This window comes from Callorhinus ursinus, unplaced genomic scaffold, assembly GCF_003265705.2.
Source record: "Callorhinus ursinus isolate GAN/ISIS: 27379988/994484 unplaced genomic scaffold, GSC_fseal_2.0 scaffold128, whole genome shotgun sequence".
In the NCBI taxonomy this organism is placed as follows: domain Eukaryota; kingdom Metazoa; phylum Chordata; class Mammalia; order Carnivora; family Otariidae; genus Callorhinus; species Callorhinus ursinus.
The window spans coordinates 377,702-396,085 of NW_027397190.1; the positions used below are offsets into that span (position 1 = coordinate 377,702).

The window sequence follows — 18,384 nt, forward strand, 5'->3', positions numbered from 1 at the left end:
CCTGGCCATGAGGACGTTTGGGGTTCAGGATGCCACCGAGACACATATGGCCCAGGTGCTGGGATGGGCCCCACTCACGGCAGGTGCACTGGGGGAGCCAGCGATGAGGTGCAGGCCTTCTGGGACCAGGCAGGGTGGGTCCTGCAGGTGAGGGCAAAGAAGCTGGCAGCCATGGGCCTGGGAGGACATGGGGTACAGTGGGGAGGGCGCTGGGTATACCCCGAGATGCCCGGAAGCAGGGGAGCAGGCCCTTTGTTAGGTTCTAGACAGCTGCTGGAGACACATGGCAAGTGTGCTGCCCACAGATAATTTCGGATTGGAGTGTGTTCCACAAGTGTTCTGGGCGGTTCTGTCTTCTAGTTACAGACACACGCGCCTGACGACCCGGTCTCCACTCCTTACACAAGGATCATCACCTCCTGAGCGAGATCACAGTTCTTTCCTGGAGACTCTGCAGGGCGCAGGTCTGACGCCACGGCGCCGAGCTACCACTTTTCATGGTTTTCGGGCCCAGACGCCCTCTCAGGAGGGGGGATTCCTCACTGAAGGAAGAGACATCTTAGGACTGCTCAGTCTGAGATTGTGAGCACAGCACACAGGCCAGCCCGGGAGAACAGCGCTTCCAGTCCCCTGGGGATGGTCCTGGATCGGGGCCTGATGTCATCTGTGTCCTCGGGAGAGGGAGGCCTGAGAGCTGGAGGCAGAGGAAGGAGCCCCCGAGGAGGGCCGAACAGCACGGACCGGGACCTAGCCTGCCCTGACCGACAGACGGCTGGAAGGCTGGAAGGAAGGGGACCTCCCCGGGGTCTCAGCAGGCCCGGGGCCAGGACTGTGCAGGGAGACACGTGGGAGCCTCCCCCAGGCCATCTGTTTCAGGGGCCCAGGGAACACAGTGGCCCACGATGGAGCTTCTGTGGGAGTCACCTGCTGGCCAAGGCTCCTGTGATCGGCCTAACTGTGCACACTGTCACCCTCAGAATCGCAGGTTTTCATGGCCTGGGCTCAGCCCTGAGGGCGGCTCCAGCCCCAGGGCCCCATGCGGAAGGAGCCAGAAAAGGGGCCCTCAGGTCCCTGAGGCCCTGGCTGCACTCACAGCCCTGGGGGTCAGGTGGGGCACACACTGGGGTCCTCTGCACCACCGTCTGGACACTCGGGGGCCTGCAGGTGCCCCCTCCCTGGCCCTCCTCATCTTAGAGGGACAGAGCAGAAGGCAGCAATGAGTAAGGAGGGGACTGTGCATCCCTTACAGCCTTTCTGGGAGAAGCCCCTCCAAGCTCCCCCAGGGTGCGGTGGGAGAGCTAAGCCTGGGGAAGGACACCTCCTGGCCTCGGTGTGTTGTGAGGTGGTGCCTGTGATCCTGGGCATTAGAGCCCGGCTTCAGGTTTGGTTTGCCCGGGGAACAGGCTCCAGGCCCCGCCCACCCCGCGCTTCAGGCCCTGCCCACCCTGCGGGCTGCAGGCTTGGGCTGTCCAGGTGTGACTAGCTCGCGGGCAGCAGCTTGTTCCAGAAGAGGGTGCGCATCATCCATGGACTGCGCCCCAGGGTGAGCAAAGGGACACTTGAGGGGACTGGAGACCAGGAAACCAGAACCTATTCTGCGTTAGGCCAGCTGCAGAACCAGGTGTACCTGGTGATAATGCAGCATGGAGTCTCCACATGTCCTGGGCAGCACATCCAGACCCTCAGCCTCACGGGGTGCTCGTCCTACAACGCCTCCAAGAAGCAGCTTCCGCCGTGGGCTTCCTTCAGCTCGGCCAGGGGCTGGGACCCTGCTCACTCCCTCACAGAGGTATCCTATGGGCCAGCCCCAGGAACCACACACAGCTGGCCCTTCTCCTCCAATCCCTTTAATACTGGAGGAAAAGGATGATCTGTCTCCTCCACACTTCTCTGTGCCAACACACAGAAGTAACCGCGGACACCAGCACTGCCAGAGAGGAAACAGACAGCTGACCGAGGGAGCTACTTCAGCTCACTTCGGGTTCTCCAGAGCACACACTGCTCCCCCAAGATGGTTCTCCAGAAGACACTGGGTGCTTTAGCTGGAACACCCACCTGAGTGTGGTGCAGGAGAAGCAGGTGTGCTTGTCATTGTGAAGGCCCACGAACGTCAGAACCAGCGGCCCAGCGGCCTGCCAGCCCAAACCTCAGAGGACTCAGTTGGGAGCCTTCAGAACGATACTTAAACTTTAAAAAGAAATCTTTTAGCCACTTATTTAAAAATCAGAAATGACATACAGAATATATTTTAGCCCTGTGACTTTCAAGTTAAATTCTACTGGAAAAACCCCAACAAGAAAATACTAAAAAGCTCCCAAGTTTCTCTCTTCCCCTCTACCCTCCACCCCATCTGCCTCATGCCTGGAAAGAGTCAATGGTGAGGCCACTGTGGAAAACAGTAAGGAGGTTTCCCAGAAAAGTAAACATAGAATTACCATTCGGTTCAGCAAGTCTACTCCTGGATGTTTACCCAAAATAATGGAGAGCAAGGACTCAAGCAGGTGTTTTTACATGAAAGTTCACGGCAGCATTATGCACCATGGCCCAAAGGCATTAGCAACCCAAGTGTCCATAGATAGATGGACAAATAAGCAAAATGTGGTGTATACTTAACAATGAAATACTACTCAGCCTTAAAAAGGAGTGAAATTCTGGCACCTGCTACAACATGGATGAACCTTAAGGACATTATGCTTAGTGAAATAAGTCAGTCGCCAAACATAAATATGGTATGATTCCACTTATGTGAGGTTCTTAAAGGAGTCACAATCATAAAGACAGAAAGTAGATGGTGGGTGCCCGGAGCTGGGGACGGGGGGTCATGTTTAATGGGGACAGAGTTACAGTTTGGGGAAGATGAAAAAGTTCTGGATATGGATGGTGGTGATAATTGCACAATGTGTATGTATTTAATACCACTCAACAGCACACTTTACAATGGTTAAGATATTGGCAAATTCTGTGTATATTTTACCATACCTAAAAAGTTGACGAGTGACACTTACTCTTTCTTCAGCACCTGCCACGTGCAGTGGGCCAGGTGCTCCACAGGTGTCTCTCACCAGGCAATGGGCAGCACACGGACATACTGTCCACCATGTGCTCACTGACACTGGGATTATTCCTCTGTAATCCCAGAACTGACTGGACGAGACAGTACCTGGCCAGTGTGAAGTGATGTTTCGGGAAGTGGGGAGGAGGGCTGACGAATGTGAACAGTGGGAGACATGGAGGCCAGTGGGCACTCTGAGGGCTCCGCAATGGCCAGCTTGACTCCTGAGAGGATGTCAGGAATCGAGGCCACCCTAACTTCTCCGGTGTCCTGATGCTTACGTACATGATTCCCCTTCTGCACAGTGTCCAGAGTTATTGCCATTTAGAAAATCCAAACACAGCAAGTGCCTTTTTGAAGCAGAATCTGAAACTTGAGCTAAGACACCTTGAAGCGATAGCTCAGGAATCAGACACCCAATGGCAAAGGGAACCAATTTCCTAAAATTTACATTTAAATTTAATCTGCAGTCAGAGTTGCCATGCTCTCGGTCAGCCAGCTAATAGCTAATGTTTCAGCAGGACGTTTCACTTCAGCTCTTCGCTGTGTCTCTGGAAAAGGGGTGACCCCACCACGTGTGCTCCAGGCTGACCTCCTGACCTCTGAAGGGCTCTGAGGCTTTGATCTCGAGCTCACTGCCCAAGGAAGGGGTTCTGGAGCCTTGGCCCAGCCCCTGGAATGGGGGGCAGGGGACTGTGGAGGGATTATGCGCCCCCACCCAAGGAGGAGACGCAGGGCAATCTCGACTCTGCCCTCCAAATACCGCAGGACCCTCTGTCTTCCAGCCCTGCTGCCCCAGACGGCACACACTTCATGCCTTTCCTGAATGTTCCCTGGGTTTTCCACGGTGTGCTCAGTGCATAAAGGCTGATACGAGTTGGGTAACATCCGAACCTGGGAACATTTCTGGCCACATGTGCTGGCATTCTCACAGACCAAACAGGGCCAGAGAATCTACCATTTGCTAGAAATGCACCCAGCACCTCAACAGAGCCAACCCTGGGTTTGCCCGAGCAGACACCTGGCCTGGCTCCAGTGTCCTGCAAGAATGTGAGGTCGTGTCCCCTTGGTTCAAGACCACAGGACTAGAGATTAAAGCTCACAATTCTCCAGACCTTCATGATACTGAATGTTTAGCTGCAAGTGGTCCATGCTCTGAAGGCCCAACTACTGGAGAGGTTCAGGGAAGGCCTGCTGACCAAAGGAGAGACAGCTGAGTTCTTGCAGCTATCTTAATCAGTGCACAGCCGCGGGTCTGATGTGTGCCCCTCCTTGAGAAGGCTCACTCTGGGTGCTCTTGACCAGGGCAAGGGACGCTGGGCCCAGCGCCTGCAGTGTCAGCCCCCATCGGGGGAGGGTGTCAGAGACCAGCACTCAGCTTGCTCTCCCTTGGCCTAGCTGCCTCCAGGCCCCCGCTGTCCCCAACCTCTGTCTTGGCCACAACCAACCCACCGTGGAGCCAGCAGCCGCTCCCCAGGCTGAGCTCCGCGCGCCCCCCCCCCCGGCCCATTCCAGTCTGCCCATCACCCCTCCTCCATCCCCCTCGCCCGGTCTTGCCCCCCATCGCCGTCCCCCAGCCCGTCGGGGCCGCCTGCGCTCACCCGCTCCTCCTCCGCGCGGATGTCCGGCATGGTGCTCAGGCAGAGGCCGACCGCTGTGGCAGCCACGAAGGCGACAGACACGCAGGCGAAGAGCTTGCCGGCGGGTCCGGAGCGCGGGTCGTCCAGCAGGTCCTGCAGGCGCCGGCCAGGCCCCGCGTCCCCCGGGCTCCCCCGCGGCCCCGCGCGCGCCTCGGCCGCCTCCTCCTCGCGGCGGCGCAGACGGCGCAGGCAGCAGCGCTCCAGGCGCGCCTCGTCTATGCCCCAGTAGGCCAGCTCGTCGCGGAAGGCCAGCGCGCACGGGCCACGCAGCAGCCGCAGCTTGCCGGCGCGCATTAGCGCCACGATGGCGCGGAAGGCGCACGGGCTGCGGTCGAAGAAGAACTCGTCGCGGCCCGCGTCATAGTCGTCGCACACGCGCAGGACCTCATCGCGGCCGCGGCAGGCCCGCAGGCGCTCCAGGCGCGCGAGGGGACAGCGCGCTAGTGCCGCCCAGGCCAGGCGCACCCTGCAGCCGCCCACGTTGATGATGACGACGCGCCGGCCGCCCGCGGGCTCGGGGCGCAGCACCATGGCCGCCAGCGCCCGGCCGGGCTCAGGACGCAGCGCCTGCAAGGGAACAGAGGCGTCAGGCCGCGCAGGGGACCCGGCCTGGGAAGGAGCCCGGTTGTCCCGCGTCCACAGGGGACCCCTGGAGCCCACTCCTTCAGCGCCCAGAGACCCACTTAGGTGGTGCCCTGGCCTCAATTCACAACTCGGGGGCCAGGGCAGTGGCCAAGGGACAGCTGCCCTGGCGATGTCCTGCAGGGATCCCGGCCAGGCTCATCTGCTCCTGGAAGAAAGGTCAAGGGGAGAAATTGGGAATTAGCTTTCATCAAGCTGTGGGGCAGTGTGCCCTTGGACTTTGGAAAGCCAAGCTGGTTGCTAGATGGGAGAGAGAAAGTGATCAAGGCTGAATCTTGTGTGTACTCGTGACTGCCGTCAGTAAGCACTGAATGAACATACGTGTGTCAGACGCCTGACACGGAGGACATGGCTCCTTGGAATTCCAGTTTGGAGGACAGAGGCAGCCCAGCACCCCCAAATGCAAGGTGAGGTCTTTATGAGAAAGAAGACGGCACTATGGAGGGCACTCAGAAAGGCCCAAGACAACCAGGGGGGCCTCTCAGAAGCAAAGCGCTGGGGAAAATGTGAAAGTTGTGTTGAAGGAGCGAGAGCTCACTTATTTGAAAGCAACATCGTTTAGGTCACAGAAACTTGCTGCAAGATTTCCTGCTGCTTCCTCAAATCGAAGACTCAGGGATTCAAGGCTCTGAGAGTTCCAGCTCGTGCAATCCCCCAGGCTCACAGACTGAACCCCCTTCATGGGGTAGTAAGACATCTGAACTTGAAACGGCAGGAAGCAGCAAAAGGAAGCTTTGTGGGGGCGGCGTGTGGCACTCACAGGGACGCCTCCCAGAGTCCCCCGAGCAAGGCTGACCAGCGACTGCAGTTGGTGGTGAGGTGAGGACCAGCGGCCGCAGTGTCCGGGGAGGCTCAGAAGGTGCCATGCCCCAGAGGGAAAGCACCACACGCCGCCCTCTCTCCCGGACCAGCAGAAATCAAAGATGGGACAGCAGTTTCTGCCGGGAATACAAATGTCAGGTACAGAGAAACCCAGCTTATATGACACACATGTGGGAAAACCTGCTGGGCTGCAGAGGGCTTCGATCCCTCCCCCTTTCACACCCCCTTGGAGTCATGTACTAAATTTGTGGAACAGGATGATGGACTCCTTTTGTAGTTAAATCAAATGTGTGCTCCAAATTCTCTGTAGGTGGGTGAATAATCATTAAAAGAACTGCATAATCAGCTAGACCCTGGAACTTTTGCAAACAGTTTTCTTCCTCCAGAATATACATTTAGAAATATAACTATAAATCATCCCTCACTTTAAAACTGTTCTAAAGTCAACTTCTTGCTGATTTAAGAGACCACACTGTCACTTCCGAGCACCTTAAACACATGCCCCATTCCCAACATGGAACACAACAGACATCTAAGCGCTGCTGATTTTAAGAGGACTTACAGCTCAATAGAAAAATGGGGAAAAGTCACAAAACTTACAGGAAAGGAGGAAATAGCCTTCAAACACATGACAAGATATTCAGCTTCATTCATAATAGCAAAGAGAACTGTCAGATCACCACAAGGTGGCGAACGGGGACAGATGAAGAAGTCTGATCCCTCCATTGTCAGGGGTGTGGGCTCTGTCAGACTCGTTCACTTTTGATAGACAGTAGGTTGGTTTAACCGCAACAGCAGCTGAGGGTGTGAACTCCCGGGGCCTTTGCTAGGCTACGCCTTCAGGAAAAAGACAGAAAAAAATCCAGCTGCCGGTGTAGGAAGATCATGAGATTTCTTTGCCTGGTTCTAGGTGAAAAATAAAAGCATGGATCTCAAAGCCCACCCTCACAGTGGTTTTTGACGTTGGAATTTTGGTCTCTGAAACTCAAAGCTAAGAAATGGTCCCTCATAGAAGACAGTCTCGGTGGGTGCTGTCCCTGTGGCCTGTGTTAGGGCCACACACACTCCGTCTAGAGCGGTGGTTCTCAACCTGCCATGGGGGGCATTTGGCGAGGCCTGCAGCCATTGTTCACTGTTGTGACTGACAACCGTGGGTAGAGAGATGGGTGCTGCTGACCCCTGCAGTGCACAGGACATCCCCAGAACCAAGGGCTGGAAAGCGGCCCAAATATCAACAGTGCCACTGGTCTACAGAGACCGACTCTCATGTCCAGCCTCACGGGATTCCCATAGATGAAGCCTCAGTGAAGATGAATTTACAAAACAAAATTCTAAAACACACAGGGCAACAACCCACATGAGCAAATATCAGCACACACATGAATAATGAGTGGGCTCCTAAGAACTTTAGGTAAAATAGAAGTTTCAAACATACATAAAGACATGAAAGAAGGAATTAAAACACCAGGGTAAAAAAGACCTCCCCAAAAAGACCAGGAGGAGCAGAACAAGAAACAGAGTCCCCCTGGGCCCCACATCCCCCTGAACCCATGTCTTCCTGGACCCATGTCCCCTGGTCCCCAAGTCTCTCTGGGCCCCACATCCCCCCCGCCGGGCCTGTGCACACCCTGGGTGGACTCCTAGCTGCCAGCACCTGGGTCTCTTTGCCTGGGTTTCTCTGGCTGCCAGGGCCTGCCCTGCCTGCCCAGCACAGACTGAAGATGCTTGAGACTCAGTGTCCGCAGAGGCAGCTCTCACCAGGGCTGAGAAGCTGGGGTGAGAGACCCCAGAGCTCTCTAGTCCTGCGAGGGGCCTCACTGGCTGACTCACCCTGCATTCCCTTCCTGGTCACTCCAGACTGGCATTCCTGGAGTTGCTTCCCAATTTAGCTACTTGGTTCTGCATCCCTTCCTCCACTCTGCCTTGGAGGAACTGAGCTCAAACATCTGGGGAGTGTGAGGCCAGCTCTGTGTGTGGAGCACACGGTTCCTGGAACTTTAAAGAAACAGGAAGATGTAGGGAAAAGCATCTAAAAGAGAATGTTATCAGTGGTTTCATGCATGCATGCATTCATCCCTGTAACTAATGATCATTCAATACCTCCTATGCACCAGGCTCTTAGATTCAAGAATGGAACCTTCTGCTTCTTGTAGAAAGAAAAGGGATTTAAATCTGTTATCTTGGGCTGCTTGACTGGGTCTTTCATAGGAATTACTGCTTTTTTATGATATGGTCTCTGTGAACCTCACAATGCCAACTTCTGCCCTGCCGATCACCTTCCTCCCCCATGTAGTTTGTCATCCAAACTGGGACTCTCTTCAGAAGGCACAGGGTGCTGTGAACAATGACAGGGGACCCAGAGTCAACAGAGAGGGACATTACCCTGCCCCAGGGGAGCAGACGTGGAGTCCTGCGGACGGCCCTGGGGAAGAGGCTCATGCCCCAGCGGTCTGTTTCCCAGCTCATCTGGAGATGGCTGGCGTGACGGCTGGTGCACAGATGGCATGGCTCCCAGAGAGTCCCCGAGCTCCCTTCCTGGCCACGCCAACAGAAGCCAGGCCCAGAGGAGCAGCGTGGGGTAGGGGAGGGACAGGAAGCCTGACCGAGGAGGCACCAGGAGCTGGGGTGGGGGCTCCGAGCATGGTGACAGCTGCTCGGGTGACTGTCTGAGGGCGTGCTGGGTCTGGGACTCCCATGAGTCCTTGTCATTTACAGGCACTGACCCTCAGAGGCAGGTTCCGCTGGCTGCACTTGGCAGACTGCAAACCACGTATCGCGGAGGGAGGGACGGAGCTGGGTGCTGGCCACTCTGGCACTTACCTTTCCCTTCTGATTCCTGCTGCCTCAGGACCTAATGCAGTCCTGCTAACCTGTTTGCCTTTGTCTTTTTGCCAGATCAGCTAACCTGTGATGGGGTTTGGCTCAGCCAGATGTTCTTTCAGTAAAGTGGGAGCCCACAGAGCTGTAAGCAAATTGCATGCGGAATCTGCAAGCAGAGTCATAGTGCCCCAAAGCACCATCGGGATGCAAGCAAGAGTCCCGTATATTTAAGCGTTCTCTGTGTCTTGGCATTTCTGTGTCCACAGGGGCTTGACACGCCATGGGCGGTAGACCACCCCTTGTGTAGCTGCATGAGGACAGCAGCGAGGCTATGCTTGCGCTCCTGAGGGCTGCACCTGTCGCTCGGGGCTGCTTGGCAAGGGGATGCCTCCGGGTTCCTTACAGCCCCAGAGAGCCTGTCCCTCCCCAAGTCTTCCACCGGTGTTCCTCGAAGGGACAGAAATTTTACTCCTTCTCAGAATTTGAGAAGACTATGCTTCTGAGACCAGAGAGCGTTTTCCTGGCATTTTGTGTGTGTTGTGGGACGTGTAAGACCTTTATTGCCTCACTTTACAATTCAAGGGTATTTAGGAAAACATACTAAGGGGCTCCCTGCTAGCCCATTTGGGACCATGGGACAATGGAAGCCAGCCTCTGAGATGAGTCCCAAGAGGGTGGGCGCTGCTGTGGATGTTCAGTGGTGGTACTCGGGAGGTGCCTGTCCAGGGACACTTCACCACACCGTGACTGACACCTGGTGCAATGTTCTGTGATGTAGCTTGAACGCCCAGCACCCTCGACCTTCAGCTCCCGTCGGTAACACGGACACACTCCCAAGACTGACTTCAAAATGGGACGTCAAAGCCGGCCTGGCCGTTCAGTCACTGTGCCCAGCTCACAGATTCCAGTGGAATGAGGTCCGTGCTCCTCCTCTTACAGCATTATATAGGACCAGACACGCAAGGTCAGGAGCTGGAAGAACAGGATCTCCCATTTGTTGGGAGGCTCACACTGAGGCTGGCTTCCCCTTGAGCGCTGTCTGTCCCGTGGGAAGGAACACCACGTGTGGGCCCAGAAGGGAATGAATGCACGTTTGTCCCCGACCGCCTCGCCCATCAGCACAGGCTGGCGGCAGCTTCGAGGCAGCCTGTGGTCCCAATCCCGACACCTTCTGCAAGAGTCCCTCAAGGCTGATCACAGGTTGCTGACACCCCACGTCTGATGTTTTGGGGAATTCCTGACTTGTGTTGATGGGCGGCAGCGTTCAGCCACTGAATGCCTCTGGTCTGAGCCACCACCTGCTCCGGACAGATTTCCTACCTGTCCCCTGCGCCCAGCACCGCAGCCAGGGGCGCTCCCGAGGCCTTCCAGCCATCCTTCCAACCCAAGCTCCCCTGGTGCCTGTTCCCGCGGACGCAGGTCCGGCCCATGCGGTGCTCACGTGGCTGGTGCGGCGTCCTCCCCATCATCCTCCTGCCCCTCGTCTCCCTGGGGCTGTTCCTCTGCCCTGAGCACCCGCCCAGGTGCCACAGCTACAGTCCTTGTTCAAATCCTACCTCCCCTTGAGCTCTGCCTCCGTCCCTCAGCTCACCCCACACCCCGTCCTCCAACCTGCCGAAAGCTTCCTTTCGTCCTAGCACTTTGCTCCCGGAGAAGCGGGCAGTTTGCTCACTTGTTTTATCTACTGTTGGTTTCCCTTCGGCTCTGCTGGAACAGAAGCTCCACGAGAGTATGGCTGCCATCTCCTGTGCCCACTGACATATCAAACACCCCAACACGGTACCCAGAGCATCGCTGAAGGGACATGCAAGTGATGACTGAGTCTCACACCTGCCCCGGACGTTTGCAGCCTATTTGCCCCACACGTCACCCGCCCCCTGAATGGCAGCTGGTGTGGGCGTGGCTGGAGTGTGGTCCAGCCCACGGCCCGGCACATAGGAGGTTTCTGGTTGAACTGGTCAGGGGGCCCAAGAACGTGGCCCATGTGATTTCCCCAGAAGCAGCGGCAAGAGTCCGACTAAGGCAGGAGCCTGAGTCCTGAACGTGAGGCACAGAAGGCCCACGTCAAGGGCAGCAGGCCTGGACTTTACCTGCAGCTCTGCCACTGATCGGCTGGGGTTCCATGGAGAAGCTTGGTCCTCCTTATGTCAAGTGTCCCCACCAGCAAGATGGCGGTCCGGCTCTGACGTGCCATGGCCCACCTGGCTAGCGGACCCCTCACGGGGGTGGGAGGACCAGGGTGGCCGCGGCCCCGTCAGGGACACAGCAGCCTGCCACCTGGGCTCCACACACTCTTCCGGGGGCCTGCCGCATGAGTGCCTCGTTGTCTGGGACACGTCCTTTCATTAACCCAGTCTGCGTCTCAGGGGGGACTCAGCACGTGTAGACCGTGCTCAGGCTCCTGGTGTGATTTAGGGTCCCAGAAAGAGAGCAGAGATGACGTTGGGTGCAAGATGTTCCTCAGGGAGTGAAGAGTTCAGACCCATGTCCCCATGAGCGGCAGGACATTCACGGCACAGGCTTCGCCCCCCGAGAAGGGAAGACACTTCCTCTGTGAGTCATGTTGTTGAGGAGCAGACATCCTGTTTGGTGGCAGCCATGGGGACTCAATCCCCTCAGCTCCAGCCCCACCGCAGGCCGACCCTGAGCTCCAGCACTCGAGAGCCATGCGGCCCCACAGACGTCACAGATCCCACACCCATAAACGGAATCAATAACGCACAACAGCAGCTTCCTCGGAAGGACCGAAGAGGTCGTGTGAATGCCTATGACGGTGCGGGCACGTGAGTCCTCGGCCTACATTGATACACACCGTGTGTTCCTAAAGGTGCACGGCCCCGTTTCTGGGCCTTCTGCCTAGGATCAGTGTAGTACCTGTTCTTAGTAGGGCAGGCGTCCTGCTGGGGACAGCATCCTGGACGGAGCTCGAAAGCAGGAGCACGCTCTGTCCGTGAGGTGCCGTGGCAGATGGCGTGCTACGTGGTTTCTGAGGACAGGCCTCCACCGGCTCCTGCCCTGTCAGGAAACTCGCTGTGGGGCCCCAGGATGACACAGGGAGCCACGCGTGGCTTCAGGCTCCAGCCAGCATCAACCACCTGTCGGGCGAGTGAGCGAGCCCTTGGGGGTTCCAGCCCGGCCCTTGCAGCCCCTGAGCTGAGGCTCTGGGTGTGAGGCATGCGGCACAGACGGGCTGTCCACGCTGGGCTGGAGAGAAGCCAGCTGCTGTGTGTTGCTGTGGTGACCCACACGCTGGGGCCGGCAGGGCCTGGGGGCACCTCGGAGCTGCTGTGAGCACCACAGACCTGCAGGCCTGTCTGGCTGCACGCAGTGCCCGCCCCTGGCTGAGCCCCGACGCGGGGAGTGGGCGGCTGGGAAGGGACACCTGTCCGTGAGCCAAGAGGGGGCTCCTAACAGGGGTGCCAGGAGGGCAGGGTGGTGTCCTTCTTGCATTACCACCGTGTCCCGTATGCCCAGAACACCATCTGCGCTTAGTAGGTGCTCGGGAACAATGAGTTTTGGATAAAGGAGTGGAGGCTGAGGGTGGACCGGAGCTGAGGAATGCTTCTGAGCGAGGTCTGCGGGGTTTTCCCGCATGCGGATGTATGAGAACAGAGTGAGGTCACCCTGGTGTTGCAGAGGCTTTTTGGGAAACGTAATAAAGAGCAGTTGCTGGGACATGAGACATTCAGTTCTGAACTGAAATCACTCAGAGCTTCTGGGGGTGCTCATGTGGGGGCACTTGCTTACACTAAGTTCGCCTTCCCCGCGGCCTGTTAGTCTCCACGCACCCCGCCAGGCCTCCATGGAGCGGCTCCAGGAAACTGCGGCCAGTTTTCCAGACCAAGGCTCCCACCAGGGGACACGGGGCACCGTCTGCCGGCGGTTTGGGGAGGCCACCGCGGGAGGTGGGGGGCTGCCCATCGCGCTCCAGGGCCTGGGACGCACACCCTCCTGTCAGCGGTGCCGAGGGTGAGACCAGGCTCAAACTAGGCTTATTCAAGCGGCCCCACGAGGGGAGACACAATAAAGCCAGACATCCACCCGGAGGCTGGCAGACATTGCGAGGCTGCCGGGGCATCTGTGCCACGCGGTACAGGACACAGGGGAGGGCGTCCTGGCCAGGAGGAAGCTCAGAGTAGTTTGGTCTCCAATTCACAGCCGTCGCTTCAGGATCTAAAAATGTTTTCACACTACAGATGTTGCAAGATAATTAATGCAGCAATTACAGGCTCTTGATGGTTGTTCCTGCCTCAGTTTTGGTTCGGGTGTCTTTGCGGAGCGGACTCCCCCCTCTCCTCACCATCAGCCACTGTGGCCAGGACGTCTGTCCACGGAGCATCTGTCCAGCCCTTCCCCCCTCCCCACCACGTGTCTAGTCTTCTCCCAGGAGCAAACTCTGCTCTGTGGTCGAAACACTTAACCTCCGAGATGACACGTGTCCACAAGAGCAGATGCGTGGACCAGGCCTTGGGACACCAGGGAAACGTGCTCTCAACAAGATGCTCTCCCCTTCCACCAGCTGGTTGGCGTGGGACCGAGCGAGCCCCCTCACCTCCTGACGTGAGAGCTCACAGGCTGACACCGGGTGAGGAGGTGCGCTGTTTTAGGTTCTCACTGTCCTACAAGACAAACGCTACATGAGTTACGATAAAGATCACCTACCAGTTAAAAACCAAGAGCCAAAGGTAAATAATTTTAAATAAAACATGACCCTTAGAAGATTTTCATAGTCTTAAAAATTAGTACTTGTTAGGATTATTCTTATAATTCCTTTCTGATTTTTTTAAAAGGCTTTATTTGGGGAAGAATCAGAGTGAGCATGAGCAGGGGGAGGAGCAGAGGGAGAAGCAGGCTTCCCGCTCAACACAGAGCCCTTTGTGGGGCTCAATCCCAGGACCCCGGGACATGACCTGAGTCAAAGGCAGACGCTTCACTGACTGAGCCACCCAGGAGTCCCTGATTTTTTAAACTCATATGTGTTCAATTATTTTATTTTGAAATGGGTTTATTTTCTGTATGTCAAAGCAACACAAGTTACAAGAGGCTTCTAAAGTGTATATATGAACAGAACTGAAAACTTGCTGATTAGACCTATTTTTAGCCATGTTGTTGACAGAAAAATTGACGATTATTTTCCAGTTATGATTTATGGGAACCACATATAATGTCCAAATCTGTAAGACACAGAAATTTGGTAAGTAATGACTCTTACCCACAAAGCAAGATGTATACTGCCTCAGAGACTTTTTAAATTAAACTTTAAAAAAAATTCTATTTATTTATTATTTGACAGAGAGAGAGAGAGAGCACAAGCAGGTGGAGTGGTTGGCAGAGGGAGAGAGAGAAGCAAGCTTCTCACTGAGCAGGGAGCTGGATGTGGGGCTTGATCCCAGGACCCCAGGATCATGACCTGAGCCGAAGGCAGACGCTTAACCGACTGAGCCACCCAGGCGCCCCTAAATTTAGCTTTTAATTTTAAGTTTGCAGAGATCCCGTGTGCCCTTCCCCTGGTTTGCCCGCGGTAGCATCTTGCAAGCCTGCAGCCCAGTCTCACCGCCAGGACGTGGGGTGACACAGACAGAACCGCCACCGCCCCAGGGGCCCGGCCCAGTCTCACCGCCAGGACGTGGGGTGACACAGACAGAACCGCCACCGCCCCAGGGGCCCGCAGGCGCCCACCTCCCTCCTGTACCCTCTGCAACCCCCAGTAAGCACCAGCGTGCCGCCTCCCCGTCCTCCAGTCAAACCCAGGAGTGGTGGGGGCACCTGGCTGGCTCAGTTGGAGGAGCCTGTGATTCTTGATCTCAGGGTTGTGAGTTCGAGCCCCAGACTGGGTGTAGAGATTACTTAAATAAATAAGTAAATAAACTTAAAAAACCCCAAAACCCAGGAGTGGAATATAGATGGACTGTTAGGTAGCCTTCCAGGACTGGCTCTCTGCTCAGCTTTGTGCTCTCTCCCTCTGCCCCTCCTGTTTATGCTCTCACTCTCTCTCTTAAATAAATCAATCTTAAAAAAAAAAGAAAAAGAAAAGGAAAAAAAAACAAAAAACCAAAAACCCAGTTGGGCCTGTTTGTGTGTCTCCTCTGTGGGTTTTCTGTTCCGTCCCACAGAGTGTGCACTCAGTCCGGCCACCACAGCGTGCGGTGTGTCTCCAGACCTGCGCCTGGGCTCCTCTCCTTCATTCTTTCCAAGACAGCCTTTACTGATTCTAGTCCCTTTGCCTCTCCACGTACGGTCCAGAATAAATTTCTCTTTATTTACAAAACCCACTTCCCTGGGCTTTTTAGAGAAACTGTGCTCACCGCAAACCTGCTTTCAACCCGGTCACAGCCAACCCCCTTGGCAGCTCCTTGTGCACACGCTCAGCGCAGCCATGTCTCCAAGGCTTGAGTCTCAGCATTTAGAGTGTCCCTCCCTGTCCTGGGCGTCATGTCTGCCCCTTGTCCGCTTTATCAAATACAAAGTACAGCCACTTCACCCTCCCTTTGACTGATGTTTGCACGTCATAGCCTTCCGTTGTCAACCTGCTTAGGTCATTATATTGAAGTGGCTTTCTTTTTTTTTTTTTTAAAGATTTCATTTATTTATTTGAGAGAGAGAGAATGAGAGATAGAGAGCATGAGAGGGAAGAGGGTCAGAGGGAGAAGCAGGCTCCTCGCTGAGCAGGGAGCCCGATGTGGGACTCGATCCCAGGACTCCAGGATCATGACCTGAGCTGAAGGCAGACGCTTAACCAACTGAGCCACCCAGGCGCCCATTGAAGTGGCTTTCTTGTAGACAACATACAATCGGGTCCTATTTTTCCATCCAGTCTGTCAATCTCTCTCTGCCTTTTAATTGGTATTTGTTTTCTTTATACCATTTATGCTTTAAAAAAAATGGTTTAAATAATCTTTTTTTTTTTTTTTAATTAAGAAGCTCTACACCCAACGTGAGTCTTGAACTCACGACCCTGAGATCAAGAGTCATCAGCTCCACTGACTGAGATAGCCAGGTGCCCTTATACCACTTATGTTTAATGTAATTATTTTTTAGAGATTTATTTATTTATTTTGGGGGGGAGCATGTGCACAGGGGGAGGGGCAAAGGGAGAGGAAGAGGGAGAGAAGCAGACACCCCACTGAGTGTGGAGCCCGACATGGGGCTGAAATCATGACCTGAGCCGAAATCAAGAGTCGGATGGACGCTTAACTGCCTGAGCCACCCAGGCGCCCCTATGTTTAAGGAATTATTGATGATTAATGTAATAATGTAATTTTTAATAAAATGTCCCACTTTATTTTTTGTTTTCTGTTCTTCATTTCTGTGGATGACTTGCACATATTTTAGAATTCTCTGTGGACTCATGGCAGTGTTCCTGAATGTTTTACTGGCTGTTTTGGACACTGCATTATGTATACGCAACTTGTCAGTCTACTGTGGTGTTCTACCAGCTTGCGTGAAGCACGGATCCCTAACTGTCCTTACACGCTTGTACCACGCCCGATCTGTAACTGGCCCGAATCATTCCTCTACGAGCCTTTGTAAGCACATCAGCAAGCATGATGGTTTTCACTCCCACCATCAAACATCACTCAGGAAGCTCCAGAGGAACAGCAAGCCGGTTGTGTTTTCCCTGTGTTTGCTTACCACGCTCTTCCTTCCGGAGGCTCCTCAGCCCCTCTTCCTCCTCAGAGTACTTCCAATCTGCCGGTGACAAATTCTCTTAGCCAATGTATTCTGAGAATGTCTTGATTTCACCTCATTCCTAAAGGGTATTTTTGCTGAATGTAAGATTCTGAGCTGATACTTCTTGTCCTAAACTTAGCACTTGAAAAATGTCTCACTTCCCCTGGCCTCATGGCTTCTGATGAGAGATTTCCTGCTATTTGAATTGTTTCCCTCAGGTAAGGCGCCTTTTCTCTCTCCCTGCTTTCCAGATTTTTAATTTCTCCTTAGCTTTCAGAAATTTGATTATGACGTGTCTTGGTGTGGAGCTGTTGGGTTTGTACTGTTTAGAATTCATTCAGCTCTTGAATCTGTAGGCTTGTGTCTTTTACTGATTTTTAAGTCATTATTTCTCCAAGAACTTTCAGCCCCACTGTCCTCCCCCTTCCAGGACTTGGATGACATGAATGTTGGATCTTGTTATGGTACCACAGTCTCTGAGCCTCTGTCTATGTTATTTTCAGTCTGTTTCTTCCCTGCTCTCCAGATGGGTCAGCCTTGTCATCCACGGATGCTCTCATCCATCCTTCCCATTGGCACGTGAATCCATCCATTGAGTTTCTCATATCATTTATTGTATTTTTCAGTTCTAAAATCTCTAGTTTCTTCTCCTTTATATCTTCTCTTCCTTCACTGAGACTTTCTGTTTCTTTTCTAAGGCTTTATTTTCTTGTCTGCATCAAGCTTGTTTGTAATTGCTCGTTGAATGTTTTTACACTGGCTGCTTAAATAATTCTGACGTGTCTGCTATCTCGATGTTGGTGTGTGTCTACTGCATGTCCTTCATTGGGTTTGAATCATCCTGGCTCTTGGACTGATTTTCCACTGAAGCCTGGAAATTTGGGGTATGATGTTATGGGACTCTGGATCTTATTAAAACCTTCTGTTGTAGCTGCTCAGAATAGAATGAACACAACCAACATAGCTCGTAAGATCGTACAGCTAAATACCTTCTCTTTTTACTAAAAATGCTCTTAGCCATCAGGGATGGGTCCTTCCCGCTTCAGCTGAATCTCTCAGGAAGTGCCAATTCCCAAGGTGAGGCAGGCAGAATCCAGGGTGAGATCCAGTGCTTTGTGACCGTAAGCAGAGAGGCAGTCCTGGGTGAACAGGCACACGGAGAAGGGTCCTACTGGCAGATGCTGAGAGTGGACACATTAACGACTCAGCTTATTGTGAAACACGAGTAAAGAGAGGCCCATGAGTCTGTAGAGATGTGGTAATAAAAGAGAGAAGTATGGAGGAGAGAAAAACCTTTGCTACCCCCGGGGGACGGTCATCTGTCCTGCACCGGCCACCCAGACATCGTGAGGGCGAGTGTGGCCTTACAATGGGTACATTTTGGGTTCACCCCTGAATCCAGTCGCACAATTTGGCATGGCCACGCTGACATTATGGGCCTCTAACATGATGCAATGTGCAGTGGCTGACACAACCATTGGGCTCTGCCCTAGGTGACAGGGAGACCCATGTCCACGTGTCCAGAGGATACGGGGCGGGGGTGAGAAACACCACACACAAACATGAGCAAAGGCCATTCTGTGGAACAACTGCTTGGACTCTTCACAGAGCCAATGACGCAGGAAATCGAAACGTGGGAGGAATGTTCTAGAATCAGGAGTCAAAGAGCTTGAGACAACCAAACAATGAAGTGTGGAAACCTGATTAATTTTATCCAAAACGTCTACAGAAAACAGT

At 54.2% G+C, this 18,384-nt stretch overlaps 1 protein-coding gene across 4 annotated transcripts in view; it reads right to left on the bottom strand.

The window, feature by feature from the left end:
* KCNG2 (potassium voltage-gated channel modifier subfamily G member 2) overlaps positions 1-18,384 on the bottom strand; it is a 71,871-nt gene that overhangs the window by 23,704 nt on the left and 29,783 nt on the right. For 3 of the 4 annotated variants that reach the window (XM_025860245.2, XM_073890131.1, XM_073890132.1), the window contains one exon: positions 4,654-5,259. In XM_025860245.2, coding sequence (XP_025716030.1) covers positions 4,654-5,223 — 570 coding nt within the window. In that variant the 5' untranslated portion in view covers positions 5,224-5,259. Of the gene's footprint in view, positions 1-4,653; positions 7,083-18,384 lie in introns of those variants that run through there. The other variant, XM_073890133.1, reaches the window with a different exon arrangement.